Source organism: Engystomops pustulosus, chromosome 9, assembly GCF_040894005.1.
Source record: "Engystomops pustulosus chromosome 9, aEngPut4.maternal, whole genome shotgun sequence".
NCBI lineage: Eukaryota > Metazoa > Chordata > Amphibia > Anura > Leptodactylidae > Engystomops > Engystomops pustulosus.
The window spans coordinates 40702200-40716587 of record NC_092419.1 but is presented as its reverse complement, the minus strand read 5'-3'; the positions used below and the strand labels follow the sequence as shown (position 1 = coordinate 40716587).

Below are 14388 nucleotides of genomic sequence, written 5' to 3'. Positions count from 1 at the left end.
ACAGAGATATTAAAATGTTTGCCAAGACCCAATGGTACAAAGAATTCCGTCTTTGGAAGTGTGCAATTTATGTGGTTTTCATAACCACAAGAGGATTTTTTCCCCTTGTCCTTGGGGAGATGGGCTGAGTTTGTAGACGTTACTAAGACACAGCTTTATAGAACACACAGAATTGTTTGTTCACAGAGATAGAAGTACAAATTAATCACTGGAATATGACAAGTGGAACATGACATTTGCTAGCATAGCCTGTATTATAAAAAGGAAAGCCTTGTTTAGTTTTACAAATCCAACTAATGATGCCTCTGTAACACTCTGCTCCTACAGTTACTGGAATAGATTTCCGAAAAACAGCAAAGTAAAATGCTAACATGTTTCTGATGATGAGGACGGCTATGAAAGATGGAATTAAATTGTTTTTAATTTATTACTACTAATAACCGATTCTATTCTGGTTAATAATACAACAGGCAGTCCCCTGGTTATGTACAAGATAGGTTCCTTAGGTTTGTTCTTAAGTTGAATTTGTATGTAAGTTCGAACTGTATATTTTATAATTGTAGTTCCAGACAATTTTCTTATTTGTCCAAGTAGCAATTGAATTTTCAATTTTTTTTGCTATAATGGGACCATGAATTGTCAATAAAGCTTCATTGCAGGCACATTACAGCTGATCATTGCAGTCTGGGACAATAGTAAAGCATCCAGAGAGCTTCACTAGAAATTTTAGTGGGCAGAGGGGTCCGTCTGTAACGAGGGGCTGTCTGTAACTACGTAGGGTTAAGTAGGGGACTGCCTGTACTTCTACTACTAGAGTCAATACTACTGCTACTAATATTATTATTATTGTAACTAACCTAAGCTTCAATAGCATCTTTAGTGAAATATAGCTCCAGGCGAAGACTTGACAGCCGAAACGCGTTGGAATGTCGCCATCCCACAGCTTCTTTGCAACATTGTTACTTTCTGGTATACCAGTTCACACTACTTATTGTATGCTCCTCTATTCACACAGATTTAGATTCACTGATGCATTGTGTATCTATTGAAACATACAACCTGTAACCCTTACTTCTATGCGACTCTTATGTTTCATGTAGTTATGTAATGTCCTGTTGTGCACCAGCGTGACACACATATCCTTTCCTTTCTTCTAACTAGTGAGTTTTATTTTTAACATTGAAATACATAAACTTATTGGTTTTACTATTTGCCACCTTTTTAGCAATAACAGGTAATGACTTTATATTCTAATTCTTATTCTTGTACATACCTTAAAGAAAATTAAAGCATAAACCAGGGACACTTACTCAGAGATAAAGGCACTGTAGCTGTGGTAATCTTCTCTTATTTGCTATCCATGGCCTCCTTCCTTCTAAATTCAGCTTTTAAAATTATGGGAATTAACCTGAAGGGCTACCATAGCCCCTCTGTGATCTGGCTTTACTGGCTGTTACACTGTCTCCTCCTGACCGCTCCCTCGGCACTGGTGTAGTGTGCATGTCCTGTTCCCTGCAGAAGTGCTGAGGGAGTAGGGGAAGGGTAAGACAATGTTAAAGCCTGTAAAGTCATATCACACAGGGGCCTGGGTAGCCCTTCAGCCTCATTAGCATAAGTCAAAATGTTGATTTAAGAAGAAAGAAGGCCATGGATAACAAATATAAGTATATTACCTCGGCCAGGTTCCCTGAATCTTTGAGTGATTATTGCTAGTCTAGCATGTTTGATTTTGCTGGAAGATTTCCTCTAATATATACAGTATTAGAATTAATTTTAAAATATATTAACATTCTGAAAGTTTACATTTTTAACACTTTGGATTATAAATGAATTCTTGGAGACCCACTTTAAAGGTCACCAGTCTCTGCTTCTTAGGCTACACAACACTAACCACTGCCAGAAGGTATAGAAAGAAGAAAAGCTGTGCACCAGCAGACACCGCCCTTACCTGTTGCAGCAGGAAGCTCATTTGCATAAATGTGAAAATTTTATTTCCTCCAACATGATAGATTCCTCTAATCAAGCGCCCTAAACAGTACTGTTTTAGCTAGAGGGTGAGTTGGGAGAATTGTTGAGGTTTGGAAGCTTTTCTCTACCAGCCAAAAATTATAATTCCAAATTGTTTAAAAATCCTCCCCAAAATAAATTAAATATTAGCTGAATCAGCACATTTCTATTAAGGTCTCTGCTTCTCTCACATGACTTTGCTTTCCCATCTCCTCTCATCTGTATGAGTACTTGTAATTTGATAGCTCCTTGAGTGAAGCCAGTTGAACAAGAAGGGGAGTGCAGGAAATTAGCTAGATAAGTAGAGAAAGAATATATTACAAAGTGTTTTTATATTGATTGTACTATTGACCTATCTAAAGTTTGTTGACGTGTTTCCCCTTTTGGCATCGGTAAAGAATCAGCTACAATGTAAGAATGAATGGTTCTATAGTATCATTCTGATACAACATGAACCCATAATCCCCTAGGCATTCTAATGCTGTGCAGAAATACATTTAATACAATTCTTACAGTCAAAAACAACAAGTTACTTCCAAATTTCCAAAGTAATTCCAGTGAAAACGATTTAGACATGTGGCTGGGACTAATGTTAACAGTCTTTATTCTGAGGAAGCCATCACATATCGGATGTATTTGTCTTCAGTGAAGAATTTAACTGTTATCTTATAACTGGGATTAAAATGTTTCCAACTATCCCATGCGTATTGCAATAGGATTAGTTTGATCTTATACTTTTGAGAATAGCTTTGTAATGGCAAGTTATCAGGACCTGGCCTGAATTCCCCACTTCACAATAAATTTATTGCCTCTAAAAATGGTGCTGGGACTGACTTGGTAAAGTCAACAATAAATTAATGGAAATATTTTTGGTATTTAAGGGTAATGCTCAGATTCTGTTAAAAAAGCAGACAAACTAGAAAAGTAGGTGCTCTTTGTTGTCATTATAAAAACAAAACCCATGAAGCAAACTTGGCGAATCCTATTATAGATGATCAGTTTTGTCAGTTGTGATAGATTCCTTTCATGTATGTAATACATATATAAAAAGTGTGTACATTATACTGTATATAGCTTAAAGGACATGTGACATCAGATTTACTTATGGTATATTGCCCTAACTCACTTGCTCATTGCATCCTCTAGGGCAGTGGTGGCGGACCTATGGCACGGGTGCCAGAGGTGGCACTCGGAGCTATTTCTGAGGGCACTCAGAACATCGCCCCAGGATAGAGTTCACCAAATAGGACCAAATCCACCAAAACTTCCTGCAATCCCAGGAAACTTATGAGATGCTGCTCTCAGCGCTATCTTAAAGCGACACTTCATTGGCAGTTTGCAATTGCAGGAATAGTGACAAGGTGCTGACAGAACTGCATTATCTTTGTATGTCCTCCTGCTGAACCCACTATTCTTCCTCTACAGGGAGACCCTGTAGAGAAGCTACAATGAAGTCTGAATTTGTCCTCCTTCTTTCAAGTGTATTGGTTGCATCAGGGGGCCGATACGAATGAAAGATGTGGAAGAACAGGTAGCAATAAGTTACTGCTTCAAATGCCATGTTGGCACTTCACTTTAAATAAGTGGATTTTTTGGTTGTAGTTTGGGCACTCTGTCTCCAAAAGGTTCGCCATCACTGCTCTAGGGGTGGGAACCATTTTTATTATATCCTGGAGTATCTTTAAAATCTTTAAAAAATTAGTTTATAATACGATGCAAATGAGCCAGTGGCGCTCCAGCCTATTTCACCGAAGCGCCTCTTGACTCCGCTGTCAATTTATGCATGCACCCACACTGTTCATTGCAACCTTTTCCCACCTGTTGATCACACAGACGCTACAATGAGTGGGGGCGTGCATAATTGTATACACTAATTTTTAGAAGATTTGTACCGTTACCGGATATAATAAAAACACTTTCATCACCTAGAAGAAATAATAAGCAAGTGTATTAGGGCTGTCTACCATTAGTAAGACTTTTAAATAGGTGTTTAAAGAAAACCTACCACTTAAAAGTGGAAGTTCTTTCACACAGATACATGGCACCAGCTCAGGGTGAGCTGGTGCCGGAGCATATTTTCATTAGTAGAATAAACCCAGTATCACAGATTTATAAGTTATATTAACATTTATCTCAGCGCACCGCACTAGGGCAGGGCGAACCATGAGCTCACCCGTGCGTACGCCGAATTCTGAAGTGCTGGAGAGCCGGTGATGTCACCGAGCTCTCCGGCACACTCGCTCCTGCGCAACTTTGCACAGGGAAACAGGCCGTGCAAAGTTGCTTAGGTGCGAGTGTGCTGGAGAGCTCGGTGACGTCACCAGCTCTCCTGAACTTCACAATCCAGCGCGTGCATGGTGCACCGTGCCCTAGTGCGGTGCGCCGAGATAAATGTTAATATAACTCTTTGATACTGGGTTTATTCTACTAATGAAAATATGCTCCGGCACCAGCTCACCCTGAGCTAGTGCCATATATCTGTGTTTAAGAACTACCACTTTTAAGTGGTAGGTTTCCTTTAAACCCCTTGTGCATTATTAAATCAGCAGAAGACAGACAACCAGAACCCAGACCATTGTGCTTTTGCCAGACCCTGGTTTGCACTGGACAAATCTGGAAGCAAACGCTCCAAAAAGTGTATAGTGGGGGCATGAGAAAGCTGCAGATCACCCCGATTCAGGTTTTGGACACCTACCAAACTGTTATTGATATTCTACCCTGTGAATAGAATACCAAAAGCAAAAATTCATAAGGAGGTAGACAATATCTATCCATTGAACAGCACAAAATAATTCATCTGGATAAATATATTCAAAGCATAATACAACAGCTTGGGTAAAAACAGAATTTTCAATGTTAAGAGAATCTGAAATCATGGTTGTCTATTTAGCACAGAGATATTCATGTCCATTTAATTGCTTCCTTAGTCGTGCATGCATATTGGAATGGTTTATCCTATTAGTCAGACCTGGCATGGATTTTCCACGTACAAATACAAGGAAGTTGAGCTCTGCAGCTTACTGCCAATGGTATTTATATGTTTGACTGGTCATTTTTCTGCAATTGAGGTTTGGCTTCATCAGAAGTTGGTGGATGTCTGATCACATAACAGCTAACAAGTGAATAGAAGCCAAATGCTCCATTAGTCCATTGATTTATCATAAATCTTAAAAAGTTGTTGTTACACATAGACTGGGAGGATCGCAGATTAAAATTGGGCTACTTTAAAGGGGTATTCTCATCTGGTCACTCACATTCAGTTTCATTAATCTGGCATACATAAACATTTCTTCAATTAGATGTTATTAAAAAAATTGTTCCTGTGTGAAGATAATTTCTCATAAATGTAGCCATGTTGTCCCTAAGAAACGAGATTGCTTCCTCGGATACGACAACCTCTGATTGAGTGCACAAAGAAACACAAGGTTATTGTATATGAAATGTCCAGGAGTTACTGCCGGTCCCACAGCCACCCTGTGGTAATGATTGCTGAATCCTGGTGGTCCGGCAGGACTCTATAGCGCAAGTCTGGCCACCGCTGCCAGAGTGTGACGTGGTCGTATCCGAGGAAGCTATCTGGTTTCTAAGAGACAACATGGCTACATTTATGAGAAATTATCTTCACACAGGAACATTTTTTTAATTAACATCCAATTGAAGAAATGTTTACATAAGGAAAGTGAATTTAATTAAATGTAAATGCCCAGATGGGAATACCCCTTTAAGGTTCACCTGACACATCTGCATCCCTCATGACTCACAATAACTCACAATATTTTCGAGATCCGACACCAAATATCATCTAATCATCCAGTATAATAATATGTAGATTAGATTATATTGTACATTGAAAATATTAAGTGACATCGAACATTAACCCCTAAAGGGTTTTTTTGGGATATAGAAATTGATCAGCCAGTATAAGAGTTCTTATGCCACCTAACACACTACTTTGCCCTTTCAGATCCACTACTTTTCGTTATCAATTTCACAATTGTAATTTTGTTTCCATTACATTCCATGGAACACTGAAGGGGTTTTCCAGCCACATGCAAGTGAGCCCTAGATGGGGCCCCCATGGATCACGAGAACAAGGGTCTATTGTAACCTCATCTTAACTCAAGATGAAAAGAGCAGCCAGTTGTGCATGCATTGGCTGCTCTATTTATCTCTATGGTGCTGATGAAGATTGCCAAGCACTGTACTTGGCATGGTAGTGCAGTACAGCCTTGGAGCGCTAGGGTCATGGGTTCAAGTCCCCTCCAGGTCAATATCTGAAAAGAGTTTGTATGTTCTCTCTGTGTTTGCGTGGGTTTCCTCCCACACTCCAAAACATACTGGTAGTTGATTAGATTGTGAGCCCCATGGGGACAGGGACTGATTTGGCAAGTTCTGTGTAGCGCTGCTTAATCTGTGTGCGTTATATAAATAAATGAATTATTATTACTATTATTTATGCCTTGCACCTCCATTATTCAGCTATATGTAGAGACTACAATATTTGGATGGGTGTTATAGTCTTTTTGCTTCTTACAAAACCCATTGTTCCTTGCATTGAGGTTTCGATGGGATGTTGCTTAACTAGAATGGGACTGAACTGCGACCAGTCTATGTGACGGATGAATGTTATGTAAAATGACTTATAAGCCAAAATGGCAATGAAGTTTGGAGCCCCTGGGGACTGGAGCGGGGTTGTGATCAAACCTGCATTTTCTATCATTCCCATCCTATCCATAGGAGTGGTTTACCCATATTTTATTCCCAAATGTCCACTTTAATTAACTTAATTTGTGCTAATCAGCGTTAAAAATTAACATAATTTTACTGCATAAAAGAAGTTATATTTTTTAATAATTCTACTGAATATACAAAAGTGTTTCTTTCTCCTGAATAAGGATCTGAATTAGAATTAAATGTCTTATAAAATGTAACTCTACTATTATGGATGACAAATGTGAAGATAATTGATCTTTTTACTTTATTACAGAGTAATATGTAAATATTTTATTGTTCACAGAATACAAATAATATTATGATATACAGCAGACAGAAATGTAGCAGGATTTGGTATAAAAGTATTGAATTTTTCAAGTCGGAAGCACCAAATGAATATTGTATGTTCTGACCTCGAGAATGGTATCATACACGCGGTTAATACCATGTGTCAGGTCAGTGATGGATTAAGGCCAAAATAGCGAGAAAGATCCAATTATCAGATTTGTATTGTGGATAAGACTTTAAGCATTACACATTCTCTCATATAAAGATAACAGCAATGGACATCAAAGTCAAAACATGACTTGTAATAAAGAACTTAAAACATTATATAGGTTTTGAATGTCATATGCTACTTTTAGAGCGTCCCATGTAGCAGTGGAAAGACTAACCTGTCCCACATTTTACAGACAACCCATTGGCCCGCATTTACTAAGGTCCTTGCTCCAGTTTTCTGTTGGACATTGCATATCCTTTTCAGTGCAAACTGCTTGTACGGGTATTTAAGAAGTGTCCACATCACATATGTGTCACACGTGACACTTTTGTATCGCGGCTGCACTATTCTTCATGTGACTTTACTGAAATGGGCATTCTGGTGCTCAGTTGACCCGTGCTCCACATTTATCATGCAAGTCCTACAAGTCCAGAATTCTCTTCCAACATATGGTATTAGAATCAAGGTTCTTGTGGAATGGAGGATGGGTTCTTTCTGTTTTCTTTCATTGTGCAGTTTCCTTCAAAGGTCCTGAAATCGTTCTTGAGTACATGTGTATTGAGAGCAGGAACAGATGTAGAAGGATTTCATGGGTGAAGGTCCTTCTAAGTATAACATTTGGTGGGTGGTTTGGAAATAAAGGGACCCTAAAAGGCTTGGGCCCTGGCTATCACCCAAACCACCTAAAATATAATCCACTACTTTTTCCAGGTTTCCCCAAATATGATTCCTAGCTTACTGGGAAGAAACCCTGCTGACAAGTAGAGCCCCTTCATAACAATTTAATGATTTAGGGTAAAATGTAGCCTAAATTTTAAAATTGCTAGTGTAAACATGTGGTGTATGTTTTATGTTTTCTTGCTTTGAGCGTTTAATATTTAAAAATTTTTAACCCTTCCTAATATTTAGTTTTCAAAGCTACATTGAAGTGATAATCTACATGTGTCTTTGTGTGGTCAAGCAATTGTTACGCTATCCTTAAAGAGGACATGTCACTAGATTTTGACCCCCCTGACTAACAATGCCTTGTAAAGGGTTACAAGTCCTCCCCATATCACCTAAAATTAGCTGCTAGTGGGGTACTGTCCATGTTTCCTCTAGAAACACAATATATCATTATATTTTTTAGGTTTTTCCACGTTGTCACTGCCAGATTTGGGCTTCAACAATAGATATATCCACTACACTGGTTAACCACTAGTACTGAGTAAAACATATGAAAGGACATCAGTGATGTTTTCTGTCTAAATAAAACAAACATCATGTTGTCTATTAAACTGTCTTCAAACTCCTAATAGCCGATACTTTTCTGACTGTGACAAGTGAGTGGCAGCCATTCTCTCCGGCTCCGGCTTGGTGTTATTAAGATTATTGACAAATGGCTTAGGAACAAAGACTGTTCCAACAATAAATGCTATTGTCGGTCGAAAAAATGTGTTTGAAGACAAGAAATCTAAATGCTAACAGATTTCAGATAACTGATAGGTTTCCTTCACCGTGGCTTCTACTTTATGCCTGATATTTCATGGACTAGGATAAAGGTCCATATTTTCCAACAATAAAAAACAAAGCTGAAGAACAAATAAACTATTTCTTTGTCTTCAATCTTTCTTAAAATATATTACGTTCATTTATTTACTAGGATATTTAAAGGTGCTTTCCGTCACCACGTCTCTTGACAGCCTAATGCCAGGTTGCTAAGTTACAACTGTTTGACATCATCTCTTCTCGTGTTCTTCCATTTGACGAGTCCACATGATTCACTAGGCTTTTCAGCTTGTTACTCACTTTCCCAGTGACGTCCGCATTATGATTGTAAATTCACATCATGTAGGCAACTTTCTCACTGCCCTACTGCATGCCATTCTCTCTTAGACTCCATAGGAAAATATTTAAAATCCTTTTCAGCAGTGAAGCGGATGTGTAACCTCAATGGACATCTTACCTTTTATATTACTCTTACCAGAAGAAAATTTAGCATCTCCCTTAATGTCAGTTTCTATTTTACTAGGAAGATGATGGAAGAGCAAATAAAGGTCTCTACCTGCTAATTGTGTTACATGAAACAGTCCCATCAAATAGAGATGGGGCTGATTAAATCCATTAGTGCTTTAAACAGCACACAAAAAATGGAAATTGCACATGTAATTTCAACTGTCAAGGGCATTTTTGGCCGTTGATATATATTTATAGAGTGCAGGGTTATTGCAGCTAGCTGGCAGGACATGAGAAAAGATGACTCTGATCACACAGTTAATTGAAACTTTAATTTAAAGGCCTTCTTTCCCGGTGATATAATAACCCTTTCAGCCCTACAAGTGTGTCAGTGCATTGTCCATGTTCTAGAAATTCAAATAAAAGAAGAAAAAAGGGGAATATGTCGTTTTATATGGTTGAATTCAAAAGATACATTGCTCCCTACTTTGGAAAATCTGATCCCATAGTGGTGCTTTACTGCACATGTTGAGTCATTGGGCCAAACACTTCACTTTGGGTCTCAAGAGTATTTGGAAAATAGTACTTAAATCTTAACATAATATGGCCTTATTATACATTAGCTCAGTGCATAAGATAAGGGAGTAAAATGGCAGCACTTGGGACCTTATGCTTGTGAGGTCTCAAATGTCCCTTTGCTATGTAAGAATATAGCTTTCTTATGTATCTTGCACTGGGGAATAAGAGCATTTAGTCATTTATCTGGCATGTTCACTATCCATTATAGTTCCAGTGATGGGTTTAGATCCTGCCCTATAGTATCAGAAGATCTTGTTATGTCTCCAAATATATGGTCGGTCAGTCAATGGCCCTATAACAGAGCTGTATGCATAAACCTTATATGGGCTATATAATCAATTACAGAATAAAAATATACAAAAAGCTGACCTTGATTTTTGAGTTGACCTCTTACAGTGTTTTTCTGAAGGTTACATATTTAAGCATATACAGACAAATCGAACCATGGACAAGGAGAAAATGTTCGGCACTCAAGAATCTTCTGATTATGTTCTTACTTTATTTGGTGTAAAAAACAGACTTAAATACAGGAGACATAACAACAATAAGGAAGGGAGCATTTGTTGGTGCCTATGCTGAGGCAACAGCCATTTTGCGTTGGTTGCACTTCTTCTGGTCTCTTCCGGTGTCTAGAGGTCAGAAGAAGGGCAACAAGCGAGAAATGGCCATTCCCTCAGCATAGGCACCGACAAGCCCTCCCTTTCCCTATTGTTGTTATTTCTCCTGTATGTAAGTTTGATTTTTATGATAAATAAAGTAATAAGATAATCAGAAGATTGGTGTGTACCATCCATTTTCTCCTTTACCATGGTTCTATTTGACTGTATATGCAGTGCAAATGTATTAATTGGAATTAGAGCACCACTTAACTTCATGGATATGATAAATGTCACAGTTGTGGAAATACCATACAAATTGGGAAGAAAGGAAGTACCACTTTCACTTATATCATTTTTTTTTACATATATACAAAATTTTATGATGCATTTGTATTATAACAGGAATACAAAGGATTCCCACCTATTTATCACAAAAACAGAGCTCCAGCTACTTGTTTTTGACCTAAGAAGTTTTAATCAGTTAGGGATTCAATTTATGGGCTTACTATATAAAGGGTTTTTTAATTATTGAATAAATTATTTTCTGCATATTTCTAAAAAAAAAAAGATATGATGAACCAATTGTTTTCTTTAATTTTCCTAATCTGAAGAATATTTGTTTCATTCCACCAAAGTGACCACAAACACATCAGGTTTGTTCTCCTTCTTTGGTCTTAAGAATTCTTTAATAAATAGATATATTTCAATTCCGGATCATATCCCTCATGTCATGATGATTTATGTCTATACTTAGAGAAGGGCTAAGGACAGCGGCATACAGACAAAAACAGGAATTCCTTGACATCAATTACAAGTGTGTGTCTTTGGCCACTTGAAATGAGCATGAAAGACATGAAGAAAGTGCTTTCAGCAGAAACTCGTTCTCGGCATACAAGTTTTATTATATTTCGAAAATCCCATTGCTCAGACAAGTACATTCCCCGTTGACACCAAAATCTGTGACAAGAAACCTTGAAGTAACAAGTAGGAATACAGAGTCAGAAACAATTATTCAGGTTATAGCCACTCTTTCTTGATTTATTGAATTCTGAGACATATTACACATGTTACTCAGGATCTGTTGACATTTTTCAGCCATGTTTTATGTCCTATTAAAAATCACTATAAAACTGTAAATAATCAGTGTACTCGCCTGTCCCACAATTACAGTACTTTAAAGAAACTCTGCAGAGAACTTATATAGTGAAAGTACACTACATGCATTAAACTTGAGACTATATCCCAAATGTAAAAGGCCCCCATGTGGACACTGAAATGGGATACTAGAGTTACTCACATCTTCACAGGCCCTAAGATCATACCGAATTCTCCAATGTGAATATGATTTACTATCCCCTGATTTCTATAAATACTCTCAGGTACAATATGCCATCAGATTTGACCACAATAGTACAACTCTTGACTGTACAATGCCTTTGCCAAAATTATACTTTTTATTGAAAAAATAAATCAGTTCTGTAGGTTTCATCTCTGTACTATACCAGTCTATAAATGCCCTTATATTAACCAAACGTTTAGTTGGAGAAAAGGAAAGTTAGATCACATTTAGAATCTATATGAGGTAGTCAGTGGCAAGAATTACTGGAGATAGTACCATATCACTTATTTAGACAAGGGCATAGGGGGTCGTTTATCAAGGTTTGAACTGGGATACAAGTCTTGATATAGTTAAAATTTCTGGCATGGACAAGAATTGTGACAATTTCCCAACTTACATAACCTGCATGCCAAGTCAACAAAAATGGGCTTGAGGAGGGCTATGTTGGGCCACATAGTCAGCTGGTGCAGGCTATAATGCAATTCTATACCAGGAAAAACCTGACGTAGAATTGCCTGGCCTGGGATATGGATGAGGGTAACATCAAGCTCTTGCACACCAAATCTTGATAACCCCAACCAAAGAATTTGGAAAATCTTTGTATTTCGTTGAGCGAATAAAAACCCATTAATTCATTAATTCCCTTTTTTAACATTAAAGTTTTCTTGGATGCCAAATGTCCTAGATATAGGGCCGGTATATTGAAAAGTGAATACATTTGCAGTGGTTGTCCCCAGACAATGGAGTGTATAAAAGTTTTAACTTTCAATACAAATGCAGAAATTAAAAACAATATGTTGAAAAAAACCTGCAAACAAATTGAGATATTTTGAGAACTTTAAAACTCACCCTTAAGATTTCTTCAACACAACTGGGATCATTTGGAAGACTGACCTGTAAAGAAAGATTCATAATATTAGTAACCAGCTTCGGTCCAAAGGAATGCATATGCATGCAATAGTATCCTTGCTTGTAAAATGTAAATGTCCAAAAGGAAGTACTTATTTTTTATTTAGGAAATACTACACATAACCGGTCAGTTTTGGATAATAAAAGAACATTTGACAACCAGAATTACCAGCATTTCTAAAGTGACATATTTCCTTTCAACATGTCCCTATAAATCCTTCTCCCTGCACTCCAAATTTCACATAGATAGTTCTGAGACTTTTCCCTTGTCCCCTGAGATTGTTTTCATTTATGGTAGTAAAACTGCAAAGTTCCGATCTGGGTTCGGTTCAAATCCCCCTGCGCTGGCACTGATCGGGGGCGTTAGCTCTTTAAATGCCACTGGTAAAGTCACCAGCGGCACGTTAATCAATGGAGTGTGGACTCGCCCCGCATTAGCATCAGGAGCGACAAGCCTTCCCAGAATGGCTGTGTATCTTAATGCCAATGCGTTCAGGTTCTATTGATTTAAATAGTGTAAAGGAGTCGTACCGCACACCTTATAAATAGCTTGTTCAGGTGCTCTGGATAGGGACCCAATCCCATCAATACATCTGATATGGAATCCAGTCACACTGATTGTAATCTTTAAATCAATAGTGTTTATTTTTCACACAGGTGTACACTCACCTGTGTGAAAAATAAACACTATTGATTTAAAGATTACAATCAGTGTGACTGGATTCCATATCAGATCTATTGATTTAAATGCCATGGGCGACTTTGTCAGCAGCATTTAAATACGTAACACCTGCGATCGCTCCCAGCTCAAATCCTGGGTGTTTCTTCTGGGAATTCCGGTCCACGTTCATTTTCATAACCTGACCCCAGACCCAAACAAATTTTTCGGTTATTTGCCAAACAAGTGAATAAGCAGATGCACAATCCAAATAGCAATAGTCTACTGATTTCATAATGGGGTGCTTGCTGCGTCTGTACAAATACAACTTAACTATAAAAAAAAAGTCAAATTGCCGTGTTTCTGGTTCAGATTTCTATTTAGTATACAGAGAAAATGTACTACATAGAGAAATCTCTTCTGTGACCTACATGTCACTTGAAAATTAAAGTTTTAATTGATTGTTTTAAGACATATTAAAGCATGTAGATGTCCCTGACTTATTTGAATCTGGTTCGACATTTGGCATTGGCTAATCTTAAAACCATGACATCTTAGCAATCATCATTTACATAATAAATCTCTTCACAAAGACGAATCGCAATGTTAGACAAGGGACTAGAGTAATTTCTCAACAAAAAGTCGTACAGGAAAATTATTTCATTTTCACAGCCTCAACTTGCTTTGATTTGTCTACATAGTATAAGCTAATACTACCAAATTTTTTTTTTTAAGTTTTGTTTATCACCAGTTTATCAAAATGTTTTATTTAGGGTCACAAAATACACATTTCAAAGCTATACTGGCTACAACAGTATATCTGGACAATGACCCAGCAGTGATAGCATCCTAAAGACACTTATATTGTTATAATAATAATAATAATAATCTTTATTTATATAGCGCCATCAAATTACGTAGCGCTTTACAAATCATAGGGGACATATACAACTATATTACACTACAAAGAACAAACAGTCATATGGAACAATAGGAGTGAGGGCCCTGCTCACAAGAGTTTACAGACTATGAGACTATGTTGAAAAGAGTAGGGGAAATTGTATCATCTCTGTAGATTCCCTCACGGGGATTTTGAACAGTAAGAATCATGGGATGCAGAACAGGAGCTCCAATAACTCCAATTATAATC

The 14388-nt window shown here is 37.5% G+C and overlaps 1 protein-coding gene across 3 annotated transcripts in view; it reads right to left on the bottom strand.

Moving 5' to 3' along the window:
- The window catches only part of AFF2 (ALF transcription elongation factor 2), a 380075-nt gene that overhangs the window by 136750 nt on the left and 228937 nt on the right, over positions 1 to 14388 (bottom strand). For all 3 annotated transcript variants that reach the window (XM_072123530.1, XM_072123532.1, XM_072123533.1), the window contains exon 4: positions 12521 to 12565. In XM_072123530.1, the coding sequence (XP_071979631.1) occupies positions 12521 to 12565 (45 nt within the window). The remainder of the gene's footprint in view (positions 1 to 12520; positions 12566 to 14388) is intronic.